Source organism: Mauremys mutica, chromosome 12, assembly GCF_020497125.1.
Source record: "Mauremys mutica isolate MM-2020 ecotype Southern chromosome 12, ASM2049712v1, whole genome shotgun sequence".
NCBI lineage: Eukaryota > Metazoa > Chordata > Testudines > Geoemydidae > Mauremys > Mauremys mutica.
The window spans coordinates 2215393-2242877 of record NC_059083.1 but is presented as its reverse complement, the minus strand read 5'-3'; the positions used below and the strand labels follow the sequence as shown (position 1 = coordinate 2242877).

Here is a 27485-nt window from a genome sequence, read left to right as displayed (position 1 = left end):
GATGGCGGCTGTGGGAACATTGACCGTCTCTGAGCTCAATAAAACTTGACAAGGCGAATGGAATCTTTCCGCTCCCCTGGGCAGCATCACTGTCTCCAGAGGGGGAACAGAGGCAAAGTAACAGGGGAATTAGACAGCAAGTCAGTGGAGTCCCAGCTCCCAGCCCCCACTCCCCTCCCAGAGCCAGGGATAGAAGCCAGGAGTTCTGGCTCCCAGCCCCCCCCCTTCTAACCCACCAGCCCCCACTCCCCTCCCAGAGCCGGGGATAGAATCCAGGAGTCCTGGCTCCCAGCCCCCTGATCTAACCAATAACAATTCTCTCCTGAACCGCTGTGGACTAAGCTGGCAGAACCAGCCCTGGCTCCTGCAGCGCTGGGTGAGGTGGCTGAAGGAGGGGGGAGCGGGAGGGACAGATTTGGGGTGCAGTGTTTGTAGAACAGTCTCTCATACCAGCTCTGCTCTGGAGGATGGGTTTGTTGCTCTGTAACAGCATTGAGGGGGTGTGGGGGGTGTTTTGGGGCAGGTCCTACACCAGCTCTGGGTTATCTTCCACCCACAGAGCTGTGGCTCTGCGATTCTCAGTCAGGGGGTGAATGGAACCGAATCTGCTCCACTGAGCAGGGTGGGGAAGGGGGTCTGGGCAGCCCCCCCCAGGGACACCCAGCTATGGGAGGATGTTCTGCTTCCCCAGGGTAAAGGCACAAACTCCCTCCCTGGGTGTGTCGGCTGCCTGGGCCAGGGAGCGCAGCAGAAGGAACGGGACCCCGTGGCTGTCCATCGCTCAGGGGGTGATCCCCGACACCCCCCCCCAGTGTAGCCAGTGCTGTGTCACGGGGGCTGCTCCTGTCCGCCCTCAGGGAGGCGGAGCACCGACTCCGGTGGGAGACGCTCTCCTGTCGGCAGAGCCGGTGCGTTTGCTCAGCGCCCCAGCAGAGCAGCTGCACCGGTGCCGCCCTGGCGGTGGGGACCAGCCGCAGTAGCATTGACTGGAGGATGAAGCAGACGCCCAGCCCCTGCTGTCAGGGCTGCCTCCCAGTGGCACCAGCCCCTTGCCTATTTACTGGGGTGAGGGACATGACTGGCAACAGCACAGAACCCACCCAAACCAGCGCCCTGAGCTGCCCGCCCTCAGACCCTGTCAGTGACGGTGGGGGGAAAGGCCCCAGCTGAGGTGCTGCTCTCTGAAGGATTCATTCTCCCCTGCTGGCCCCACTCCTCTAACCCAGGCGCTCCCCACATCCACCACCCCAGCCCCATTCTAGGATCTGAACCCGTCCTAGCCCGGGAGGGGTCACTGTGTGCAGTGCCCAGGCTGCACGGCCCCACACAGGGCGTACTAGCACTACAGCTGTGGTGGCCTCAGCCTCCTGCATCTCAGTCTGGCTCAGCCCCCATTCAAGGGGCTGCTAGCCCTGGACCCAGCGTAGCTGCCCCACTCCCCACCCTCCACATGCTCCCTGCCCCAGCTGGAGGAGGGGTTCATGGGCCTGCTGCTCAAGGATTCATTTGACCCCGAGTTTAAAGGAAGAGACCTGTGAGGAGGCTTCCCAAAGCACTAAGGGGTTTAGGAGCACCAGGCTCAATGACGATTCCTGGTATGCATGCTCCTAAATCCCTTCGGCACTCTTGAAACTCTCCCCCTGAGTCACAGTCCCTGTAACGTTCCTGACCCATCATCTCTGCTCTGTGTCCGATGAGCGTTCAGCAGGGGCAGCCTGGCCTGTCCCAGTCACCGTCACTCAGGGCTGGGTGGCTCTGGGCGGCTGCGTCTCATCAGTGTCGCTGGTGCCCAGCCCCACCCCTGCCCAACACCCAATATTCACCCCAAACCCGTCCAGCCACCCCAAACCCAACGTACACACGCCAGCCCCTTCCTGCCAGGCCCCCGCGCTCCCCAGCACTGCCACGCACCCCCCCATTCCCTGACCCGCCACAGACAGAATCCTCCAAACGGGCTGGAGCGAGATTAAAACCCCAAACCTACATTTATTGTGTCCAACTGAAAATTGCCAAGAGACAGAACGTTACTATTTAAAACTGGTTTTAAAATCTTAAGCAAAAAAAATTACATCTCATCCGTCACACACAAAATCAACCCATTTGGGAGCAGAATCGGCACCAGCGTAGGCTTTGTCTACACGCAAACGTGCACCAGATCAGTTAGGGGACACTGATCCTGGGAGAAGAGGTGGCTTTTTCTGGTGTCGCTTGAGAATCAGTTTAAATCAAAACCAGCCCTGTCTTACACCAGACTCAGTGTCTACACAGGAATTTAACTAGCCCACTTCACACTCACACCTCTGTAGTTACACTGGTGCAAATCGCAATGCAGACAAGGCCTGACACTGGGGTGACCAGTGCCCTGACAGCAGGATTCAGGCCATTACACAGGAAGCTGCAGCAGCAAAAAGAATAACATCTTAACACTGTAATCACCGCGGAAACAGAAAACAGGGGCTAAGTTACAATCAAAGCGAACAGAACAGTGTGTGCTGGGTACAGCCCATCGCTAACAATTCAGTCCAGCCAACCCTGGTTATTTTTCTATCCTCATAGATTTAAGTTTTAAAACAAGACAGTTCTGTAGCAATCAAACACTAAGTGACCCCGACCATCCCTGGCCGTCTGCAGCCAAGGAGAGTTCAATTCTCTCACAGGCGGGCGTTTAGCTCGGGTACAATCAAGGCAAAGGCTTTAAGCAGGTTGTGGAAGGTGCTGATGAGCTGTTTCATTCCCAGGAGCCTGATCTGCTCCGGTCCCATCTCGTGTCTGGGATCCCCCCAGCCGGCTGCACAGGGGCCGACGGGCTCCGTTACGCTGCAGAAATGAGACAGGGACAGTCAGTGCCAGGGTCAGGGTGAGCAGACCCAGCACTGCCAGCTACGGTACTGGGCTCACCTGGCGCTCGGGGTGAAGCTCTGACTGGGCGCCACACCCCGCGCCGAGGGGGAGGAGACCAGAAAGCCGATCACCGTCCCACTGAGCGACAGTGATCACTGCTCCTGGTGCCCAGCGCAGCATCTATGATGCATCCCGGCCCCTTCCCCTAGAGCCAGGGACACCCCAACCCCCTCCCCGAGTCCCTGCGGCCAGGAACCCCTCCCTGCAGAGGGGAGATGCAGACCCACCCCCGCACTCAGCACCCCCACTGCAGGGAGATCAGGGCAGGGCTCCCTGGGGGCCGGCTGGTCAGAGGGGCAGGGCCTGGGGGGCTCTGGGCAGGGATCTACCCCCCAGCTGGTGTCCCCCTCACTTACCCTTGACACAGGTGTTGGATCCCTGGTCGCTTCCTGGGAGGGAGAAGGAGAAGGGTGTTAGCGTCTCCGGCCCTGACCCCCCCACCCGGCCCCTCGTGCCAGCATTTACCCTGCTGCAGGGTGGGGGTGACGCTGCCCCAGCCGAGCGGCTGCACTTTGCCTGGTGTGAGGGACGGCGCAGGGCGAGCCAGCGGGAGTCAGGGCTGGTCACTGCTCCCCGGGGCTCAGATCCCTGCGCCGCCCCCCACTGGGGACTTGGACCTACGGGGGTGGGACTCTCAGAAGCACCTTAGTGACTCAGGAGCCCAAACCCCATTGAAATCAGTGGGGCTGGGGCTCCTACATCCCATCCCCCACAGTGTAGGACATGTCCCACCAGCACCAAACCCCACTCCCAGCACACACGGCTGGTCTGGAATAAGGTGTGTGCGCCCCCACCGACCTCACGGGCTGCCGCAGGAATTTCAACGCAGCCGAGGGGAGTTGGGTGCTGACGCTCCCCTCACTCCCAGTAACTCCCCTGGGTTCCTCTGAACGCAGCCTAATCAGGGCTTGTCTACATGGGGAAATCGATCAGCGCAGCTGTAGCTGAATAATTTAGCTCTGCTGGTCAATCTCCCTATGCAGCCAACCCCCCCATGTCACCGAAACAGCAGGGACCCCCCACACTCCACAGAGGGACCCTGAGGTGCATTAACACGTCCTGTGCCTCCCCCCGAGGCCTCAGGTCCCAGCACGTCCCCTGGGCTAGCGTCACCCGCCCGTCACCTACCAGAGCTGGCAGAGCCTTCGTGAGCTGTGGGGGAGAAGGAAGCCGGGGTCAGTGTCTTGGGAACGCAGGGTCCCTGTTCTCCTCTCCCCGCCCTGGTTATACACGTACACACCCCAGTGACTCTGAGCCAGGTGTTGGTGTTCTGCCATTGTGCCCAGACACCACGGTGATGGGCGACCTACACAGAGCACCCAGGCCCAGCCAGGAGATTAGTGTCACTGCCGAGGACTGTCACTGGCCAGTCCCGCTGCTGCAGCTCCCCAGCCTCCGAGAGGCCATGGGGGGCTAGGGGAGGTCTCCCGGGACTGGCCCCAGGCTGCCACGAACCGGGTCACCCAGCGACAGGGACGGGGGGTGGGGGAGGGCTCAGCACTTACCTGCAGCTGCTTTGTAGCCGCTGTTCTTCTTCCCTGCGGAGACAAGGCAGATCGCAGTGAGTGCGGCTGCTCCCGGGGCAGGAACCGGATCCGCTCTGTGCCCATGGCCCAGAACCCAGGGGCCTGGCCCATCCCCGGGGCAGGGTGACAGGCTCTGTACCAACCATTTTCCTCCCGGGGTTTCAGGCTGGTGGCTCTGACCCAGCCAGGGCCACACAGAGTTTTGGGGGCCTGGGGCAGAGTCTGAGGCCCCCCCAAAGGTGTAAAAACGAAGGGGGAGACCCAGATGATGAGGGGCAGAGAGAGACCCCATCCCACACTCATGCTGCCTCAGGGGTTCCTGTCCTGGGGGGCTGGGCCCGGCTCCCCACTCTTGGCCCTGCGACCTGGCACACGGGGTCACAACACAGACTCAGGTGTGGAGCTGTGACCCCATGTGCCAGGTCAGCACCACTCAACTTCTGCGGCTGGGGGCCCAGAGCAAACTGGCCCTTTGTTCCCCAAGGGGCAGCCCTGGGCCCCGCAGCAAAGTGGGGCAGCCACACAGCACTGCCGCCGGGGGCTGTAGGGGTGGGTGCAGGGGCCCAGCCAGGCCAGAGCAGGTCAGCAATCCCAGCCCAGGCTCTAGGGTGATGGGCACGTCACCACGGCCTGGCACAGACAGCGCGTCGAAGCCCCACCCAGCACTTACTGAGGAAGACAACGGCTCCAGCAATGGCAGCGACCAGCACGAGAACCCCGATAACAACACCCACAATCAGCATCACGTTGGACTTGGGCGCTGAAACGGGAACGGGCCAGTGAGCAGGGGAACCCCAAACCCTCTTCCCCCATTACATGGGTCAGACACCCCACCCCCCACTGGAGCCCCATAACCCCCCAACCCCTTTTCCCCATCCCAGGGCCACATGCCCCTTACCCCAGGGCACTCTCAGATCCTCCGCCCGGCTGGGGTGCTCCACGCAGCAGGTATAATCAGTCTCACTGCTGGGGTCAATCTCGATGGTTGCCCGGGTCTGGTAGGTCCCGTCCCCGCTGGGAACAACTCCCCACTGGATCGTGTCCTGCGGCACGGCCACCCCCTTCTTCAGCCACACGACGGCCACATTCCGCGGGTAGAAGCCGTGGACGCGGCAGGAGAGGGTGGTGAGCCCGTCCCCGCTCGGCCGGTCGCTCACCTGCACCCGCGGTGACTCTGGGGGGAAGGAGAGACGGAGTTAGAGGGAATTCCCTGAGCTGGATCCCTCGGGGCTGCATCAGCCGAGGGGCCTGGCCAGAGGGACGGGAGCTGGTTCAGCCGCGCTCTCACGTCTGGTTCTGATACACGCAGTCCATGGCCACAGCACAGGCACCCCGAGGGGCTCTGCTCGGCTGGGGGGGGCGGCGCTGAACAGGGTGGGATGGGACAGGGAAACGAACGGTGGCTCCTGTAGTAACGCTGGGGCCTCGCCCAATGGGCGGGGACAGACACATCCTGCCAGGGACAACGCTCAGCATGATGGAGGTGGGGGGGGGGGCGATCTCTGCAGTGAGGATACACCCCGTTCAGTGACCCCCCCCCCGTGGTCTGACGTGCCCCCTCACCTCTCCTCTGCAGCGTCTCCTTCCCGTACTCCAGGTACTTCCCCAGCCACTCGATGCAGGTCTGCTCCAGGTAGGCTCTCTCTCTCTGAGCGATGCTCCTGTCAGCCTCCCATTTCCGTTTGGTGATCTGAGCCGCGTCATCTGCCGCCACCCAGGTCTCGTGGTCCTTATCCAGGCTGAGGAAGTCTCGCCCGTCGTAGGCATCCTGGCGAAAGCCCCCGATGGAGCCGTCGTCCCGCAGCTCACAGCCGTACATCACTTGGAGAGTGTGAAATCCTGAAACACACGGAGCCGGGGCCCAGGGCTGGGTCAAGGTTGAGCCACAGGGAGCAGCTGGAGATTCTCCAACACCCCCAGGGCCCTGCGAGGGGGGCACCAGCCCCGAGACCCCCTGCTGGGGGCCTCCCACCCCCTGCCCCAGGCAAGGAGCAGTAGAGGGGAGTCCTCCAAGCTGCCTAGAGCGGCTGCGGGGAGCAGCCAATCAGGGACCAGCAAAGGAGGAGCAGCTGGACAGAGCCCCCCACCCCTGGAGCGAGGGCACAGGGTCCCTCTGCCCCTCCCCCCCTCACACCGACCCCACCCAGCAGCGCCCCCGCCCCACACGTGCCCCATGTTCCCAGTGTCTCCCTGTTCCCGTTTGCAGGGCCCAGCTCCAGGCGCCGCCCAGTGCCCCGGGGTGTGACCATGGCTCAGGAGCAAACCCCGCTGGTTCTGCCCCTTTTCAGCCTGGCCGCCGGCTCCCACCCCACGGGGCTGCAGCCGCAGGACGCCCTGTGCTAGGATGGCTCCTGTTCCCCTACAGCCGGGCAGGCGGCAGAGACACGGCCCTTGGCTAAGGCAGCCCCACGTGCCAGGGTTTGCCGGGAACCCAAAGCAGGGCGGCCCTTGGTACGTGGCTGCACCCTGGGGTGCCAGGAGGTGGGGATGGACACGGGGGCAGGAAAGAGAAGCAGGGAGCCCGTGGGTGCACCGGAGGGGGGGGGGGTGGGGCGGTATGAGAACAGCCCAGCCGGGGACCCAAGCACCCTCGCACGCCCCCATCCCACACAGAGAGAACCACAGTCTGGGCTGCATGTTCACCAGTGACAGGCGATTTGGGGGAGGGGCCCAGCCGGGGACACCTGGAAAGGGCCCAGTGCCCAGGGAGAGCTGGGCACCCCCCTCTGCGAACCAGGCCCCTGTAGGGCGTGCAGCCAGCCCCCCACCCCCACGGGTCACTGCGGGGGGGTCAGGCCAAGCCAGTAACGGCAGCTCAGTGCCTGCTGGGGGCAGGAGCCAACCCCAGTAACCGTCCCCACAGCCGGCACCGGCCTGAGCTCAGCGCAGGTTGGACACAATTAGCCCCTGTCTGCACACGAACCCCAAAGGCAGCCAGGGCTGGGCAGGCTGCCGAGTTCTACCCGCTCCCCCCAGCACGGCACGTCTCACAGCCCTGCCACCACGGTGCTGGGGCCACGGGAGCAGGGGAACGAGCTAGCTAGAATGCCCCCCCCTTCCCCTCCAGACACTGGGGGGGTCCCCACCTCGCTTTCCTCCCCGAGCTCCCCCCAACCCCCGGGCCTCTCCTCCTGCCTTTTGGGGTCTGCTCCCCGTTGATTCCCACCCAGGAGAGGCTCCCCTCCAGCCCCTGCACTGTCCTGCCCCCCAGCTCTGGGCACTCCCCACCCCCTCTGCACCTGCTGCCACCCTACAACAGCCTGATCCTGCAACTGCTCCCTCTGCCCCAGCCCTCCACCCCCTACCCCAGGCCCCTTCATCCCCTGCCTGCTCTGTCCCACCCAGCCTCAGCACCAGCCCCTCCGCACCTTCTGTGTCTTCCCCACCCCAGCTCCTTCTGCACCAGCCCCCCCAGACCCTCCAACCCAGCTCCCCTCAAGATGCTGCCGTCCTCACTCACTGTCCCCCTCCCCCCAAGTTGGGAGCGGAGCCTCCTGCCCCGCCAGGGAACAGCCTGAGCTGCGTCTGGCTGAGCTCGGCATGGCCGGGACACGCAGGCAGCCGGGAGCGTGGGTGTCACGGAGTGTGGGGGAGTCTGGCCCTGCACCCCTCTCCTGAACTCACAGTGACCCTCAGCCAGCCAGTAAAACAGAAGGTTTATTGAACAACAGGAACACAGGATACAGCCCAGCTTGGATTCAGAACCAGGGCCCCTCAATCTGGCCGTTCTGGGGGGGGGGGGGTTCAGGGTGCCTGGATCCCAGCTTAGGATCCCCTGAAACCCACCACCCAGCTCCCAAAACCAAAACTGATTCCACTTCCCCCCTCCCTTTGTCTAGCCACAGCCAGAGGTGAGACCTCCCCTCCCCCAGCCAGGCTCATGTTACAGCTGCATACCTGTCTCTGCCTACCAAGCACAGAGACAGTCCCTGCTCTCACCTACCAGCCACACAAACCTCCCTATTCCATCACACCTCTCCCCCCTCCGAGACTGAACTGAGCGGGGTCACTGCCCAGTGACCCGGGGAAGTTCGGGGCCCCCTCTCCGGGACAGCGCGTCCGCTATCAGGTTGGCGCTTCCCTTCACATGGACCACGTCCATGTCATAGTCCTGCAGGAGCAGGCTCCACCTCAGGAGCTTGGCGTTGGCTCCTTTCATCTGGTGCAGCCAGGTCAGGGGAGAGTGGTCGGTGTACACGGTGAAGTGGCGCCCAAAGAGATATGGCTCCAGCTTCTTCAGGGCCCACACCATGGCCAGGCATTCCTTCTCGATGGCCGCGTAGTTCTGCTCCCGGGGTAGCAACTTCTTGCTCAGGTACACGATGGGGTGTCTCTCCCCCTTTTCATCCTCCTGCATCAACACCGCCCCCAGGCCCGTGTCTGAGGCGTCGGTAAACACCATAAAGGGCTTGTCAAAGTTTGGGTTTGCCAGAACTGGGCCTCTGAGCAGAGCCTCCTTCAGCGCCTGGAGAGCCTCCTGGCACTGCTCGGTCCAGACCACCTTGTCTGGCTTCCCCTTCTTGCACAGCTCAGTGATGGGGGCAGCTATGGCACTAAAGTGGGGCACGAACCTCCGATAGTACCCCGCCATCCCAATAAAGGCCTGGACCTGCTTTTTGGTCTGGGGAGCGGGCCAGTCTCTGATCGCCTCCACCTTGGCTGGTTCCAGCTTTAGGCAGCCGCTCCCCACCCGATGGCCCAGGTAAGATACTTCAGCCATCCCCACCTTGCACTTCTCAGCCTTGACGGTTAACCCCGCCTCCCGGAGTCGGTCCAGCACTTGTCTAACCTGGGACACGTGGTCCTCCCAGGTCTGGCTGAAGACGCAGATGTCATCAATATACGCCACAGCAAAACTCTCCATCCCCCTCAGTAGCTGATCCACCAGGCGCTGGAAGGTGGCCGGCGCTCCCTTGAGGCCGAAGGGCAGGGTCAGAAACTCATAGAGCCCCAGGGGAGTGATGAAGGCCGATTTCAGCCTGGCATCTGCGTCCAGCGGCACTTGCCAGTAGCCCTTGGTAAGATCCATGGTGGTGAGGTACCGAGCGCCTCCCAGCTTGTCTAGGAGCTCGTCAGGCTTTGGCATGGGGTAGGCATCAGATACGGTGATGGCATTGAGCTTTCGATAGTCCACGCAGAACCGGATCGACCCGTCCTTCTTGGGGACCAGCACCACTGGGGAGGCCCAGGGGCTGGCGGACGGCTGGATCACCCCTAAAGCCAGCATGTCCCTGACCTCCCTTTCCAGGTCCTGGGCAGTCTTCCCGGTAACCCGAAAAGGGGAGCAGCGTATCGGGGTGTGTGTCCCAGTCTCCACCCGGTGGACGGTCAAATTAGTGCGTCCAGGCTGGTTGGAAAACAGCTGTCGGTACAGTTGCAGCACCCCTCTGATCTCAGCATGCTGAGCCGGGGTCAGCTGATCTGAGAGGGGAATCGCCTCCAGGGGGGAACCAGCCTTTGTCCCTGGGAATAGATCCACTAGAGGGTCATCCCCCGGCTCCTCCCAGTGGCCACACACGGCCAACACCATATTCCCCCGGTCATAATATGGCTTCATCATATTCACATGGTACACCCGGCAGTGATGAGCCCGGTTCGACAGCTCCACCACATAGTTTACCTCATTTAGCTGCTTGACAACCTTGAAGGGCCCTTCCCAGGCAGCCTGGAGTTTGTTTTTCCTCACGGGGATGAGAACCATCACTTGGTCCCCGGTGGCGAAGGCGCGGGCCCGCGCCGTGCGGTCGTACCAGACCTTCTGCTTCCTCTGGGCTCGGGCCAGATTCTCCCTGGCCAGGCCCATGAGCTCGGTAAGTCTTTCCCGGAAGGTCAGGACATACTCCACCACCGACTCTCCATCGGGAGCGGCCTTCCCCTCCCATTCGTCTCTCAGCAGGTCCAGGGGCCCCCTTACCCGCCTTCCATATAACAGTTCGAACGGCGAGAACCCAGTAGACTCCTGGGGTACCTCCCTGTACGCAAACAGCAGGTGAGGTAAGTACTTGTCCCAGTCCTGTGGGTGCTGGTGCATGAATGTTTTTAGCATCATCTTTAGCGTCCCGTTGAACCTCTCCACCAGCCCGTTGGTCTGGGGGTGGTACGCTGAGGCCCAGCTGGGTCGGACCCCACATTTCTCCCACAGGGACTGGAGCAGCTCCGACATGAAGTTGGACCCCTGGTCCGTTAAGACTTCCTGGGGGAACCCCACCCGGCTGAAAATGGTCAGCAGTGCATCCGCCACGGTGGCTGCTTCGGTAGAGGACAAGGCCACCGCCTCGGGGTATCGAGTGGCGAAATCTACCACCACCAAGATGTATTTCTTTCCTGACCGGGTCGCCTTGCTGAGAGGCCCCACCATGTCCATGGCCACCTTCTGGAAAGGCTCTTCTATGATGGGTAAAGGCCTCAGAGCTGCTTTCCCCTTGTCCCGGGCCTTCCCCACCCGCTGGCAGGGGTCACAGGATTGGCAGTACTGCCGGACATGGGTAAAGACCCCAGGCCAGTAAAAGTTCTGTAGCAGCCTCTGCCTGGTGCGCCGGATTCCCTGGTGCCCTGCGAGGGGGATGTCATGGGCCAGGTACAAGAGCTTGTGGCGAAACTTCTGGGGAACCACCAGCTGCCTCCTAATCCCCCATGCCTCCACCTCCCCGGGGGGAGCCCATTCCCGGTACAGGAACCCCTTCTCCCACAGGAACCTCTCCTTGCAACCTCTCCTCATGGTCTGCGCTGCATTGAGGTCAGCCCGGTCCCTGGGCTTCTGCAAGGAGGGATCCTTCTGCACCTCGGCCTGGAACTCAGCAGCTGGGACAGGGATGGGGACCTGCTCTCTCTCACCGGCTGGGTCTGAGGCCGCAGCCTCTCTGGGTCGTGTCTCTGGGCGTTCCCTCCCCGCCAGGCACTCGGGCAGAGTACTTTCCCCGTTGTCAGGGTGCAGAGCCCTGCGCCGACTGACTACGGGTCACAATCAGGGTACCCCGGGTATTGCCGGGCCAGGTCTCGAGGTCCCCCCCCATTAGCACCTCTGTGGGCAAATGGGAGTGCACTCCCACATCCTTGGGGCCCTCCTTGACCCCCCACTTCAGGTGCACCCTCGCCACGGGTACCTTGAATGGGGTCCCGCTCACGCCCATCAGGGACAGGTAGGTATCAGGCACCATCCGATTTAGGCCCACCACCTCGGGCCGGGCCAGCGTCACTTCTGCGCCTGTGTCCCAGTACCCAGTGACCTTCTTCCCATCCACCTCCAGGGGAACCAGGCACTGTTTCCGGAGGGGCAGCCCCATGGCCACCCTGTAGCAGCCCCTTGGGACCGGAGCATCCAGCCCCCCAGGGGTGCTGACCTGGGGCCCTCCTCCCTCCTTCCCAGGTGGGACGCTGCCAGCCCCCCTCTCCTGGGCACGTTGCCCCTCCTCCGATTGGGTCTGTACCCAGTCAACCCTCGGCGGGTTGGGTCTGCTCGGTCTGTCTCTGAGCTTGGGGCACTGGGCCCGTATGTGGCCTTGTTGGCCACAGTGAAAGCAGCCCATGTCTCGTGGGTCCCCTCGAGGGGGTCGGGTAGATCTGACGCTGGACGTTCCCCTTTTTTGGGGGTTCTCCATAGGGCCCCGCTGGGAGGTCCCGTGGTGACTCTCTCTCTGCGTTGAGGCAGACCTGCTCCTTCGAGACGCCTCCCTGCCATCCCCCGCCCGATTGTCCATGTATTGGTCGGCCAGCCGGCCTGCATGCTGCGGGTTCTCCGGCTTCTGGTCCATCAGCCACTGCTTCAGGTTCGACGGGCACTGCTCATACAGGTGCTTCAGTACAACTAGGTCAAGCAGGTCCTCTCTAGTTTGGGCCCCAGCTGTCCACTTGCGGGCATACCCCTGCGCCCGGTTGACCAGTTGCAGGTATGTGCCCTCCCGGGTCTTACGTTGACCCCGGAACCTCTTCCGGTACATCTCCGGGGTCAGCCCAAACTCGCGGAGCAGGGCCTCTTTGAACAGGTTGTAGTCCCGCGCCTCCGCCCCTCTCATTCGGCTGTACACCTCCACGGCGGTGGAGTCCAGTAAGGGGGTGAGGCGCCGGATCCTGTCTGCAGGGGCAACCTGGTGCAGCTCGCAGGCATTCTCAAAGGCCGTCAGGAAGGTGTCTATGTCCTCCCCCTCCTTACGCGGGGCCAGGAAGTTCGTATCGAAGCTCTTTGTAGGCTTGGGCCCCCCCTCACTCACCGCAGCCGGGGCCTCCCTATTGTTCAGCTGGGCCATGGCCAGCTCATGACTGCGCTGCTTCTCCCTGTCATCGTATTCCCGTTGCTTCTCCTTCTCCCTCTCATCGTATTCCCGTTGCTTCTCCTTCTCCCTCTCATCGTATTCCCGTTGCTTCTGCCGGTCCTCCATCTCCATCTCCTTCAGTTTGATCTCTCTCTCCAAGTCCAGCCGCCTGCGCTCCACGGAGGCCGAGCGTCGCCGGGACGATCCCCTGCTGGCCGGGGGGGTCACGGTGCCCTCCGTAGCTGGGCTCCTCCTCCCCCTCCCCCTAGGCCTAGGGGTGGGGGGTCTCGAGGAGCCCTCATCCGCCGACTGGCTACTCCCAGCGGGGACAGACACTGGTGCCTGCGCTGCATCTGCCCGGCTGCTTCCCTCAGAGACAGGGACCGGTTCATCCCTGCGATCTCTCTCCTCCAGCCGGGCAATCAGCTGGGCCTTGGTGAGCTTCCCACAGTGCAGCCCCCTCTGCTTGCACAGCTCCACCAGCTCCCACTTGCGCTTCGGGGAATACATCTTCCTGCTGGCTGCTCGCAGGCTGGGGTGTTCGCCGCTCCCCACGGGTTCCAGGGGGACCCCTAGTGTGCCAGGCCTTGAGGTCACCACCTCTCTGCCAGGGTCGAGCTGCAGACTCCTCCGCCCCTGGGATCGCTCGCTGCGATCCCCCGGGGGACCCTGTTACTGCAAAGTCCTTCTCTCTGGCCACACTCTCCCAGGGGTTAATCGCCCCTTCGTTTTACTGCCCCCCAGTCACTTACTGCAGGAAGCGCCGTCCACGGGGTGCCGCCGATCCCACCGCTGCCACCAGTTGTCACGGAGTGTGGGGGAGTCTGGCCCTGCACCCCTCTCCTGAACTCACAGTGACCCTCAGCCAGCCAGTAAAACAGAAGGTTTATTGAACAACAGGAACACAGGATACAGCCCAGCTTGGATTCAGAACCAGGGCCCCTCAATCTGGCCGTTCTGGGGGGGGGTTCAGGGTGCCTGGATCCCAGCTTAGGATCCCCTGAAACCCACCACCCAGCTCCCAAAACCAAAACTGATTCCACTTCCCCCCTCCCTTTGTCTAGCCACAGCCAGAGGTGAGACCTCCCCTCCCCCAGCCAGGCTCATGTTACAGCTGCATACCTGTCTCTGCCTACCAAGCACAGAGACAGTCCCTGCTCTCACCTACCAGCCACACAAACCTCCCTATTCCATCACAGTGGGAAGCTCAGTGCAGACAGGACACGGAGAGGCCGGGGGATGTGGGCCAGGGGGGCACAGAATTAATGGATGAGGACACTGGGTTTGGGGAGAAAGGGGGAAGCTCAGCCCCCATCCGACAGCCCCAGAGCCCTGCAGTGGGGCCAGAACCACCCGACTCTGGGGTAGTTCAGGGCTAGGGGAGCCCTGGGGCTGCGTGCGCATTCCTGGTTCATGTGACCCCCACACGCCCTGGGGTGGGGGGAGTCCCCCAAACGCCTCAGCCACGAGAAGGCAAAACAAACTATCCCCACGTTAGGAAACTGATTCTGACTGACTGAAGTTTCCTCTTGGGGTTATTGGGGCCAGAGCTCTGTCCCCCACCCCAGGCCTGCTGCAGCTGCACGGGCAGACCAGACCCGCCAGGCACTGCTCGGGGAGGGCCTGGCCAGCTACCCGCAGAGCCTGCCTGGGGAGACGGCTCCCCGCATGGCCCAGGACACACATCCCTGTGGGCAGAGTCGGGAATGAGCCTCTAGGTGTTACAGAAATAAACAGTGAATTCCTGCTGCAGAGGAACCGGGGCATGGACCCACCGGGCTTTTTATCAACTCAGTCAGAGAAATGCTCCAAATACGGGAGTTGGTCGTGGACCTTGTGACTCGGAGAAAGGAAACGGTCAGTCTGCCAGGACATATTTTCCTTTTCTGTCCCTGCCACATGGGCAGAGACCCGTACCCCAGAGGATTCCCACAATCAGGAGCCATGAGGGGTTGGTCTGACAGAATGAGAGCTGGGTTGCTCAGCTCCTTCTCTGCTACCGGCAGACCCAGCACTGGGCCCTCTCCCAACAGCAGTGTGGGCTGGTGCCGGCATGTCCAGCTGTGACACGGTGGGAAGGTCTGAACCGGGCCAGGCAGATCTCACCACACAGGGCAGTACGAATCCTGCAACCCCGCAGGCTGTTGCTGCCACTCTCAGCAAGGGGGGTGGATGCTGGGTGCTGGGGTGGCTCTGACTTTAGGCTGTCGGCTGCACCATCTCAGCCATCCTGGCATGGCAGATTTTGACGGTTTGTCCTTTAGCTGCGGGATGGCAGAGAACAAACCCAGCCCTGGCCATGCACAAACCCCGTGTGCAGCAGATGTGGATCTTGAGGGCTCCGTGAACACCCAGAGTTCCCAGAGCTCCTCCCTCGGTGAGATGGTGCTGGACAAAAGGAGAGGAGGTGCCATTCCTTGGGCCCTGGGACAAACAGGGGTTATCTCTGGGATAAAAGCCGAGTCTCTGTCTAAACAACTCCCTGATCACTGGGGGAAAATGGCCACTAACCTTTCTGTAACCGCTGTCCGTCGAGATGTGCTGCACCCGTCCATTCCCACGTAGGGGTGCGAGCTCCCCGAGCATCGCTGCTGGAATTTTTCCCCTAGTGCTACCTGTCGGGGCGGCCCTGGTGCCCCCTGGTGCCATATGCTCATAGTGCCGGTAGGAGGGGCCCTGCGGAGCCCGCACCCCTCAGTCCCTTCTTACCGACCGCTCCGAGAGCGGGGCCGGGAGGTGGGTGTCTCATCTCGGAGAACAACAGTCACAGAAAGGTCAGTAACCATCATCCCTTCTTCGAGCGCTCGCTCGTGTCCATTCCGATGTCGGTGACTCACAAGCCGCGGCACCGGAGGGGGGCCCGGAGTTCAAGGACAGGCTGACTGCTGTAGCCCTAGGGATTAATCTGCTGGTCTGTATAAATATCTTTCTTATAAACCTGAGCATTTGATGTAATAGGCTTATAGCTATAAATATAAATTTGGCTGTAATGCAAGAGACCTACAGGCCAAACCCCTGTCTGTTAAGCTAATGCGAAGTTAACACATTTTGGGACCCTTACCCAGAAATCAGTAAAATTACACAAAACACCCACGCAGATGTCTAGAGACCTTTGCCTGAACCAATAACAGTAAAGGGTGGAAAAGCGGGATTTTTGCCCACAAGTCTAACGAGTACACCACAAGTGCGTACATACCTGTCATTCATACGCACACACATACTAGCCTACGGGGTAAGTGTACCCTAACATTTCTGTGGGGGAAGGATGAAATTTGGGCATAAGAGGAAGGATTTCCGACTAATGCCCTGTAAAAAGGTGAGGCAGCTCGCCATTAGGCATGCAATCTACCCACCTATCTGCTCCTGTCTACTCTTCATTGCCTCCACCTTCAACTACGTATCGATGCTACCCATCTACGACGGCTACTAATATTAATAGGCCGTATTTTATTTCTTTCAAACTGTAAGTGTAAAGGGATTTAATTTCCCTTATGTTTTATTTTAGTTAAGGCATACAGGGTTAAGTTAAAGAAAAAACAGCTTTAACAACCCTGCATTTAGCTTCCTCTGCCAGAGGTGTGAAAACAGAAATTGCCACAGGTGTGGTCCGTATCTTCCACCACCAGGTTATTAAAACAGAGCATGAGTATTAATCACGTTTGCAGCTTATAATATTGTATTGTCATCTGTATCTCTCAAATAACAGTAATTCTAACTGTTTTACCATTTGCTTACTATTTCATTGATTTTAATAAAAGGTCTTTGACTATATCTGTCTCAGTGTGAGCTTCCTGTCAGACCCCCGAAGTTCCTTTCATAAACTCTGTGAGGCCTGATTCAGGACGAACTTTATCTTCTGATCAAACAAACTGGCGAGCCAAAACCCATACTAATTAATATCCATAATATTATTAAAGGTATTTATTAATTAAAAATTAAATACAATTAAATTAAGCGGATAAATTAAATCAAACACTACTAACACACCCCAAATCAGGCTATGCTGCAGCACAGCACAGCCAGAGCATGCATCGTCCCTGGCCTGCTGAGTGACGGCCCAGCGCACTGAGAACGTGCCCCGAGGAGCAGGTCGCAGCGCTGCAGATATCCTGAGTAGGGACTGGCGCTAGAAAGACTGCTGAAGAGACCTGAGAGCCTGTGACATGAGCAGTGACCTTTGGCAGATGGGGAATCCCTGTGAAGTCGGAAAACACCTGGACGGAGATGTAACCCAAGACGAAATCCTCAGAGCAGAGATGGGAGCCCCCTTGTTCTTCCCGCTAGCGCTAGGAAAAGCTGCAGGGATTTACGGGAAGGGTTTAGTCCCCGAATGTAAACTGCCAGCGCCTGTCTGACATCCAGCGAGTGCAGGCCTTGTCCTGCCCGGTCTGCGCGCGGCTCAGGGTAAAGGACTAGGAGAAAAATCAGCTGGTTCAAGTGGAACTGGGGAGCCCACTTTTGGGAGGAACTTTGGATGTGAGCATAGCTGGACTCTGTCTTTAAAGGGGATCGTGTCCGGGGGCTCCCCGGGGAGGGCTCAGATCGACACTCGTCTGGCCGACGTGACGGGCACCGGAAAGGCGACCCTCCCACAGGGGTGCAGCAGTGAGCATGGTGCTAGCAGCTCCAAGGCTGGGCCCGTCGGCTTTGTGAGGACAAGGTTCGGGTCTCGGGGGGATCGGTTCCTTCATCTGAGGGAAATACCCTCTCCAGGCCTCAAGCTGGTACGGTGAGAACTGTGCCCAGATGATGTCTGAAAGGGGAGTGTACCGCGGCCAGCCAGGCTGGAGAGGTCAGAGTCTCAGCTCGCGTGTCAAACCATGTACATGCTTGATGCCGTGTGGCCGAGGAGTCGTGACGGGTGTGTCTGCAGGGGGGTTATCAGGGCCCAGATCGTACAGAAGCAGCAGTGCTCCAGAAGGGCCTTCGCTGACACCGAGTCGAGAACTGCCCCAGTGAACTCTCTTCTTTGCACAGGAAAAAGGGTCCATTTCTGTACATTTATCACCAGACCCAACGCCTGGAAGGTGGATTGTATGAGGTCGATGTTGGGCTCCACCTGAGCTCGGGACTGACCGGATCAGCCAATCACTGAGATACGGGAAAACACAGACTCCTTCTCAGAAAGGCCCCTGCTACTGCCATACACTCGGTGAAGGCTGCCGGGGCGGCCGAGAGACCGAATGGCAGGGCCGCGACTTGCTAATGAGTCTGGTTTACTGCAAATCTTAGACACCTTCTGTGGCCCTGGAAAATTGATATGTGGAAGTATGGACCTTTCAAGTCGAGGGCGGCAGACCAATCCCCTGGATCCAGCCACAGGACGATGGAGGCCAAGGAGACCACGAGGAACTTCCACTTTCTGAGACAGCAGTTGAGCCGAGGCAGGTCTAGGATTGGTCTGAGACCTCCCCGGCTTTGGAGGTGAGGAAGTAACGGGAATAGAACCGCTCTCCCCTAGGCGGGTGCGGCACCTCTCCCGCGGCTCCCATCCAAAGGAGGGATTGTCTCTCCTGCTCCAACCGATGCTTGTGAGAAGGGTCCCTGAAGAGAGATGGGGAGGGTGGGTGGGAAGGTGGGGTAGACAAAATATACCTGGATTCCACTGTGTTTAGGACCCAGCGCTCCGAGGTAAACGTGTTCCCAGGCGCTGAGGAATAGGACGGTTGGAAGATACAGGGGTGACTGGATCCTGGTGTGGAGGGGCTGGTATGTCGTCCTCGAGCACCTTGTCAAAACGAGGGCTTTGAGGTACCAAAATGACGAGGAGCCGACTGGGATGGCCCCGGGGAGGAGGAGGGTGGAGGGGGCCTGCACCCAACCCCCTTGTTCTGTCTCCTCCGCTGGTCGTGTCTGGATGGTGGTGAACAGCATCACCCGTATTGCTGGGGCCTATAGGGCCTTCTAGCTCGTGCGGGTGAGTGCACACAGGTGAGGGATTTCAGCGCTGCCCTAGAGTCTGGCGTCTGTCTGCTGTGAACAGAGCCAGGAACCTTCAAATGGGAGGTCCGGGGTCGCCTGCTGCATGTCCCGTGGAAATCCTGAAGATTGTGACCACGAGCTCCTGTGCGTGGTGAGAGCCGTGGCCACTGGCCTGGCCACAGAACCTGCAACATCCAGGGCTGCCTGCAGGGGGGCCCAGGCCACTGCTCTCCCGTCCTGCACAAGGGCAGGGACCTCCGGCCGGGCGCCCTGGGGGAGCAGGTCCTGCCATTTCTGCATCGCTTCCCACCTGTTAAAATCACAGCGACCCAGCCAGGCCTGCCGGGTCACTATGCAGAGCTGCAACCCACCCCGGCGAGGGGGTTTCCTCCAGAACAAGGCCAACTTCTTGAGATCCTTTGTATTTGCTGTGGGCCCCGTTTGACCTTGATAGTCCCTTTCATCGGCAGCTGCCACCACTAGTGTGTGTGTGTGTGGGGGGGGGGGGGAGAGAATAAAAATTCTCAGCCCTTGGCAGGTACAAAATATTCCCGCTCCGTTCGCTTAGGAGGGAGGGAGCGAGGCTGGGTTCTGCCAGAGCCTCAGCGGGCTCCGTGATCACCCCACGTACGGGAAGAGCAACGAGGGGCCTGCTACTGCCCAGCTAGCCAGGAAGGCCTGAGTGACTCTTTCACCACCTCCGCCTGGATGCCCAGATTTGAGCCACTTGCTCAGTAAGTCCTGGTGGGCTTTGTGCTCACCCTGGGGTGGGGGCACCTCTGGGGCCACCAGTGCCGTGTCTGGCGACGAGGAGGAGGTGGGTAGAGCCGTTAAGGTCTCTGCTCTCTCCTCCGAGTGGGAAACCTGCTTCAGTTGCTCGGTACCGGGATGGGCACCGGGATTCGGGTCTGGTGTCTCTCAGTGCGGTACCGGAGGGGCTCTGCTTTGAGGCCACTGAGTCAGAGCGCCTGGAGCCGGTGCCCTGAGCCGGGGGAAACCCCACGGGTTCCAGAAAGGCCCCTGCATGGGTGTTGCCCCCCCCCCCCCGTCCCAGTGTTCGGGGCCCCATCGCACTAGGTCCCTGCTGTGTAAGATGGCCACGGGGAATAGTGCGGATGGTCCTGAAGGTGTGAACAACAGGACCCCATGTCCAACTCCCAGGAAGAGCAGGAGCAAGGAGACCATGGTGGTGCCGACCCTCCCAGTGTCGGTGCGGGGGGACACCCTGGGTGAAGTGACCCAAGGGGGTTTCCCCTGGAGTCTCGATGCCGCTCTACTGCCAGATGAGGTCTCTTTGTCACCAGATGGTGCCGGTGATGCCGAGTCCTGGACGTCCAGGGACCCTGGTACCAGCAATGTAAGCAGGTCCCCAGCTGCCGCATACACCCTCGGGTGGATGGTACCGCAAAGTGACTGGTACGCTGCCTGCAGGAGGGTGGCATGTCCCTTGGTGAGGTACGCGGGACCCGCGTGGGTGTCTTTAGCGGCGGCTGCAGCGGTGCCGGCGAGGGAGAGCGGCCCGGCGCGGCTCTCGCAGCGTCCCAGTCTCCTGGCCTGGCCCCTCTCAGTACCGGGGAGCGGCTCTTGTCTCGGTGCCCGCGGTGCCTGTCCTTGGGCACCGGTGAAGAGGGGCGGTGCCGCGAGCCCCGACTGGCAGGAGGCGGAGCTGCTCAGTGCCAAGTCCAATCTCTGCCTCAATGCTGCCTCCACCAGAACTTCCGGTCCCGCTGCCCGGTCTGTCTGGGTGGGGGTTTGAATTCTGACAGCGACCCTTCCTGTGGGCGGCCCCCAAGCCCTGAGACAGCTCAAGGGCGGGTCGCTCGTTTCACAGGAAGAGCAGGGCTCAGAGCCCGGTGAGCGAGGCGTACCCCGCCCCGGGGAGTGCGCAGCCTCTCCAGCGAGGGGGGAGGTGCCCAAGCACTCGCACTGCTAAAAACGACGTCCAACTAACCAACGACACATGATGAAACCAGAGAAACCCATTAGAAAATCTGGCCGAAATGAGGAGGGAAGTTCCAGCAGCCGCTACGGGCGGTAAGAAGGAATGGGGCAGGGGGGGTCAGCAGGGCCCCTTATACCCGCGCTGTGAGCACACGGCACCAGGGGCTGCCAGAGCCGACCCGACGGGCACCACTAGGGGAACGATTCCAGCTGCGGTGCCCGGGCGCGCACACCCCTACGTGGGAATGGACGTGTGCAGCACACCTCGAAGAACGTGCAGGACGGATCCGTAAGGGATAAGGCTGCAGCCCTACACCCCCGGGTGCAGGGGAGGCCGATCAGGGGAGGGAGGGCTACGAGGGGGCCTCCTTGTCGGAGAGGAAACACTGGGACGTTGTCCTGAGGGGCTCAAAGGGGCCCTGAGTCAGGGTGAGAAGGTCCCAGGCCGGCGCTCAATGAGCCTGAGGAGGATGAAGCAGGGATGCAGTGGGGAGCAAACGCTGGATACCCCAGTACAGAGACCCCCTGCCTGCCCGGGGAGAGCAGCCACTCGACGTGACACAGAGACTGCCGAGCCCTGAGTCCGAACTCCCAGCCCTGCACTGGAGCCAGCGAGGAAGCAGAGAAGCTCCGTCTCCTGCAGCACGGCTTGGACTGCCCCTGGGTCTAGATCAGGCAGATGCTGCGGGAGGTTTCCTGGATGCCAGCGGGATCCCTTCCAGCCGGGGAAGGAGGGGCCCCTGCAGCGTGGGTGAGAGACAAACGGGTCTCTCAGTGAGACTGGAAATTCCCTCGCTGGGAACAGGAGCACGTCTGGGCGCAGGCTCCCTGGCACCTGAGCCAGCTCTGCCCTGCATCACCCATCACGTCTCATTCCTCGACCACGCCGAGCTTGGCCGCACTGGGGGCTTCGCTCCACACAGGACATCAGAGGGTCGGCTTCCTCCTGCTGGGTGACAACCTCGTCCCGCCCTGTTCGCTGACGCAGTGCTGGGGTCGGAGTCGGGAGCTGCTCACCCCTGGGGACAGGGCTGGAGCCGGCAGCCAATCACCCTGCGCTGCACCCAATCATGCCAGGTTCCCTCCCCTGCTCCGTACTGAGCTCACCTCCACGCGAGCGCCCGGCCCCCCAGGCTGGCACTTCCCCTAGCTCTCTCCTGTCTGGACCGGCTACAGGAAACGACAGGTGCTGAGCCCCATCCGAGAGGTACTGAGGCTCCGGGGAAGCCGGACTCTCCTGGTCGGACACAGGGAGGTGTGAGCAGGCAGGGACAGCAGGAACGACTGGAGCTCTCGTGTGCACTCACTGCAGTGCGTCCACACACAGCACACACCATGCAGTGACACTGGGGCAGGCTGAGACCTCCTGCAGGCTGCTGGCCGTCCTGAGCAAAGCAGGGAATTGTCCCATCTCTCCTGAGCAATAACGCCTGTGAGACTGTGGGTCATTCTTATGTTATGTTATTCCCACCCCCAGGCGAGCTCTGCCCGGGGTGGGGCCCAGGCCTCTCTCTTCCCGGTGCAGAATGAACCCGCGGTCCCAGGATCCGGAGTGCCTGGGAAGTGGTTCGTGCCGCTCACCCTCTGGCTGGAGCGTTGCTGGGGATGGCCAGAGGTGACGCCTTCCTGTCGGAGGGCAGCGACCCTGACAACGAACCCGCGGCAGGTACCTGGGGCTGCGGCGAGGCCAACGGGCTGAACCGGACGCGCTGGGATGCAGAGGTGACACCGAGCTCTGCGGTGACGCTGACGAAGGGGGGTGGGCCGGGCTGCGTCTCAGCTCCATGGAGCACAGACAGGCCCTTTGCGGATCACCGCCAGGTGGGACTTAAACGTCTGTCTTGAATCACGGCTGCCCGGGGCTCTCCCGGAGATGTTCCAGACCAAGCACGTCCTATTGCCCCGAATTCTCCTGGAGCAGGGCCAGGATGGAGCACAGGCCCTGTCCCCTCTCTGGGGCTGGTCCCACGGTCCCTGTCTGCAGGAGATGGGGGACAGCCGCCTGCACACCCTCCCCCCCCCCGCTGAGGGGCCGGGGGAGAGGGAGAAGGGGCCAATCTGGGCAGAACCAGCACCCACGCTCCCTGGACAGCGCAGAACTCACCTGGTGCAGGGATCAGAGAACAGGGATCCGCACACTGGGGAATACGACCCACCTGTGCGCTGCTCCGTCCCCGTCTGCTCTGGCGGCGAGTCACACGGTGACTGGGACCAGAGGCTGCCTTGCGGGTGTGTCGTCCCCGCCCCCCGGATCAGCCACCTCTGGGTGTCGACACTTTCCCTGCAGTGCCCGGGACTGTCTCACCTGCTGCACGCCTGCTCTGGACGCTGGGTTTGGAGCGGGATTTACAGCCCCTCGGCGGCCTTGGCAGGAGCCAGGAGCATCTGCTTTGTCTGAGGAGTCACCCGATGTCTTTCCCCCTGATTCCCAGGTGGCATCATCCACGCGCTGGGAGGGGAGTTCAGGTCGCTATGGCCTGGCCAGCTGCCTTCGGCACCCAGCTGCACACGCCGACAGGTAACCGCACTGCAGCCCTGGCCCCTGCTGAGCCCCGCGGGGCGTCCAGAGGGGAGTCAGACTGGGCGGCTGCTGCCAGGGGAGTCGTTCTGAGCCCCCAGACCAAAGGGCCAGGTTCACCCAGGCCGGCCAGTCCTGCGGGGCAGAGCGCGGGACGCAGCAGGGCTCCGAGGGAGGCTGGGGCTGCCTCGCGGGGTCTCCAGGGCGCGGTGTCCATCCTCCTGGTCAGGGGCCGTAGGATTTCAGTCTCCCTGCGGAGGCCCTGCCGTGCCCTGAGCTGGGGCGTCCGTGCTCCATCGGCCTCAGGAGAGTGAGGCCCTGCCATGCCCTGAGCTGGTGCTTAGCCCCCTGCTCCGTCTCTCGGGGGCACCCGCTCCTCCCGGATCACGTCTGTCGAAGCCGCGCTGAGCAATACACCAGGTGGGTTTGGGAACCGCAGGGGTAACACTGCTGAGCGGGGTCCTGCTGTTCTGACCTGGCTCCTCCTTGTCCATCTGAGACGTTCCCTCGGGCGGTCGCTCTGAACTGGACCCCGCCCGCTTCCACGTGGCTTCCAAGAATCCCGCTGGAGGAGTTTCCTGCTCTCCTCTCCTGTGGCTCCTGCTCTGAATCCGAGCGCTGTCCCTCCTCCCGGGGGCACTGAGGGCTCCTGCGCTGCCAGACCAGGATTCCTGCTTCCTTCCCTCAGCGCCGCCCTCCCCGGAGAATCGGCAGCAGCAGACTCTGCACCGGACCGAGCTGCCAGATCCTGCGCCGGGTTAAGCTCCCAGAGCTGCTCTGCTTTTCCTGTGGCCTTGGGGAGGAGGAGGAGGCTGACGGTCGTGGGGACTGGTCCCCCTGCCCCGTGGCTGCTCCCCAGCGCAGTCTGAGGGTGACAGGACGTCTCTCGCCGGCAGGGCTCAGAGGAGGCCCTACCAGAGGGGTGGGTCCCGGTCCCTGGGCCTGACCCCACTGTGTGCCCAGCACTGAGTCCCTGGCCCGTGTCCCCGGAGCAGGAGGCTCTGACCGAGTCTGCACAGCGCAGGGCACCCCGGGGAAAGGTCGCTACGGCGGGTCCGGGTCCATGATGGGAAATCCCAGGGGTCGACCCCTGTGCTGGACAGAGCCTGGCAGGGACCGGAAATCTCCCCCGGGGATCGGGCTCCAGCAGGGGAGGAAGGGCCCTGGGAACACGTCTGATGGGGGTGAGGGGACGAGGTGCCCGGCCTGCGGCTTTGCTGCCCAGACTCAGGACAGGGGCTCCAGGATGGTCCCTGCCCCGGCCGGCTCTGCTGGGACATGCCGGGCGGCTGGCACAGAACACGCACAGACCCCCAGCCAGGGGCCCGAGGGGGTGTGTGTGTGTGTGTGTGTGTGTGTGTGTGTGTGTGTGTGTGTGTGTGTGTGTGTGTGTGTGTGTGTGTCCTCTTCTCCCCCACGCTGCTCTCCACGGGGGTGAGCCGGGGTGTGTGTGTGACCGATGGGGTCTCGGAGGGACCAGGCCTGTAGCTCCCCCGTGTGGGTGGGGCCCAGACCCAGCTAGAGAGGCAAACTCTGCCCTGCTCTGCAGCAGCACCCTGGGGACCTTCCTGCAGCGCTGGGGGCAGAGCGGGAACCTGGCGGCTCCTCCGGCAGCCACTGGCAGGTCCGGCTCTGCCTGGCAGCTGCAGCCGCTGGGGACGGAGCCGGGAACGCGCAGACGGGAGGAAATTCTGGTGTAAAATCCCAGGCTACTGAAGCCGATCTCACGAGGGGTCTGGGCCCGACGCAGGACGTCAGGACGTCTGACCGCTCAGGGCTGGGACGCTGATCTCCAGCCGCCCCTCCCAGCCCCCAGCAGCCGCCTCCCTGCAGGGCCCATCCCAATTACACCCCCACCTCTGCCCCCCACTGGCCCCGCTCTAGCCCAGGCCCCTTCCCTGGGGCTCCCCTGGCCAGGAGGCGCCGCCCAAGGCCCCACGGGGCTCTGCCCTGGGTGGGGGGAGAGGAGGCAGCGCAGGGGGAGGCAGCAGGGCCAGGACACCCCGGGGTGGGGATCTTAAAGCTCAGCGCTGGGAGCTGTTCCCAGGATGGGGGTGTGAGTGGGGAGACAGTGTCTTAGCGAGGGGCCTGGGACTGGAGAATGGGGGACAGGAGGGGGGATGGGGGGCAGGAGAGAGCAGAGCCCCCCCCATATATCAGCAGCAGGAGGTGAAGGCCACCCCTGCCCCTGCAGCCCTGATTGCTAAGGGGGGGGCAGAGAGGAGAACTGGCCTCTGCTGCCCCCCGCCCCGATTGCGAGGGGGATGGGCAGACACAGGCTGGTGCCTCTCTCCCTGCAGAGCCCCGTCTGCCTAGCGAGCTGGCAGGGACGCCCCCTGCATCCTGCCCCCCCCCTTGGGCGTAGGGCTGGCACCGGGGCCAAGAGCACCCTGTGGGGCAGGTGCTGCAGGGCCAGAGCCCGAGCTCCGGGGCACCTGGGTGCACACGAGAGGTGCTGCCGGGGGAGGGGGGGGAAATCGCCTGCACCGAGCGTCCCGGCTGGGCCTGCAGCCCCCGCGTTCAGCACCGGGGATTATCGCCTCTTCCCCACGCTCAGTGTCGCTCACTGGCCCCCTGGTGCCGCCCCACTGCTAACCGCGGGGGGCAGATCTGTGTGTGGGAGACACCGACGGGGACCTGCCGCCCCCAGTGCCGGGGGGGAGTTTGGGAGACTCAGAGGGGAGCCCCCCACCCAGGAGCCGGAGGGGGAGCAGGGGGATGTGGGAGAGGGTAGGAGGAAAATTTCGGGGGGGGGAGGGAAGCAGAGGGCTGTGGGAGGGGGTAGGAGGGAATCTGGGAGGGATAGCGGGGGGGGGGGTGGGGGAACCAGAGGTAAGCAGGAGGCTGCAGCGTCACCAACCCCAAGAGAGCGAAACGGCCAGACAGACCCACACCCCATGGGAGTGTTTGTGTGTTAGGCTGAACTCCTGCTCCCCTCTGCTCTGAGCTGGGCACCCGGGGCTGGGTGGGGTGGGGGGGGCACTGCAGGAAAGGCTGAAACCACCAACACTCACGCACAGACGAACGGCCCCTGCCCTGTACTGCTGACTGACGGGGGGACCCTGCCTCAACACCCGCCTGGTCCCTGCCCAGGGACACACGCCAGCTCCCTCGCCGGGCACCTCCCACCCCCGACACTGCCCCAGCCAAACCCCCCCCTGAGCCAGCAGCAGAGGGGGAGGCGGGGGGGGGGGTGAGTGCGGCTGGGCTGGAGATGGGGGGTGGAGCTCACCCTTGGGATCCCTCCCCCCACCACTCACTTTGGGTCCCCTCCCCCTCTCCAGACGGCAGTAAGTGGGGTCAAGGGTCAGGCAGGAACGGCCTCTGATGCCCCCCCAATGCTCCCCCCAGCCCCCCCTGCACACACCGCTCCTGGGGGATTCTCTGCCCCTGCCCCCACGCCGAGGCGCTGTAGTTACACCTTCCGCCCAGCAGGGGCTGCTCCGGCGCCAGAACAGCCAGCGGGGTTCCCCACCGCACCCCGTCCCAGAGCACCCTGCCCCACCGCACCCCACCCCAGTGCCCCACAGCACCCGCCGTGGGGCCAGGCCGGGACAGCCGGGTGCAATGGGACCTTCTGGCCTTCGCACCGGTGCGGCTCTGCCTGGGACTGAGCACCCCCGGCCTGGGGGGCAGGGCCCGAAGGGGGGCAGAGGCAGCTGGACGTGGGGCTGGGAGCAAAGGTCTCGGGTGTTTTGGGAGGGGACAGCAAGAGAGTCACACGCTGGAGGGTGTCAAACACTTTCTGTCACATGAACCCCCCCAGCCTGCAGCCCCCCCACGAGTCCCTCTGCCCCCCACGTTCACACTGACCCCGTGAGAAAGTGCCCCAGGGTCCCTCCCCCCCTCCCCCATTCACACCAGCTCTCCCCCTTTGCAGCCCCTCGGGGCCCTTGCTCACAATGACACCCCCCAACGCTCACCCCAAGTTGCGTCCATTCCCTTTCCCCATTCATACCACCCTCCCCCCCCTTGAACCTGGTGTTCACATCTACCGCCGTGACACTAACCCCCCACCCCGTGGGTCCCCCCACAGCAAACACCCAGCCCCACTGTCCTGTGAGTCCCTCTGTCCCCTCTCCCCAATTCACACCGACTCCCCCACATGGGTCCCCCTCCTCCGCTCCCCCACACCGACCCCCCCACCCTGCTGTGACCCCCTCTGTCCTGCCCCGCTCAGCCCGAGCCCCGTCGGGCAGTGACCGGCTCCCACTCACCCCCGCTCTGGTTGTAGCGCCCGCGCAGGATGTTCACGCCCGCTCGGAACGCGGCCTGCGAGCCCTGGAAGGTCTGGGTCTCCCGCTGCCAGTACTGCGGCCCCTCGTTCTGCGCCATCCACTCCGCGCGGGGCTCCGCGCTGCCCCGCTCACTGTTGTAGTCAATGATGAGCTGGTCGTCCACGTACCCGGCTGTGATGAACGGGGGCAG

General features: G+C 62.5%; 1 protein-coding gene across 1 annotated transcript in view; it reads right to left on the bottom strand.

Moving 5' to 3' along the window:
* Nucleotides 1-2426: 2426 nt before the first annotated feature.
* LOC123346411 (H-2 class I histocompatibility antigen, Q9 alpha chain-like) overlaps nt 2427-27485 on the bottom strand; it is a 134783-nt gene continuing 109724 nt past the window's right edge. The window contains exons 5-9 of the mRNA XM_044983799.1: nt 5098-5187; nt 4407-4439; nt 4030-4053; nt 3258-3290; nt 2427-2817 (exon numbers count right to left, since the gene is read on the bottom strand). Of these exons, the coding sequence (XP_044839734.1) occupies nt 2813-2817; nt 3258-3290; nt 4030-4053; nt 4407-4439; nt 5098-5187 (185 nt within the window). The 3' untranslated portion in view covers nt 2427-2812. The remainder of the gene's footprint in view (nt 2818-3257; nt 3291-4029; nt 4054-4406; nt 4440-5097; nt 5188-27485) is intronic.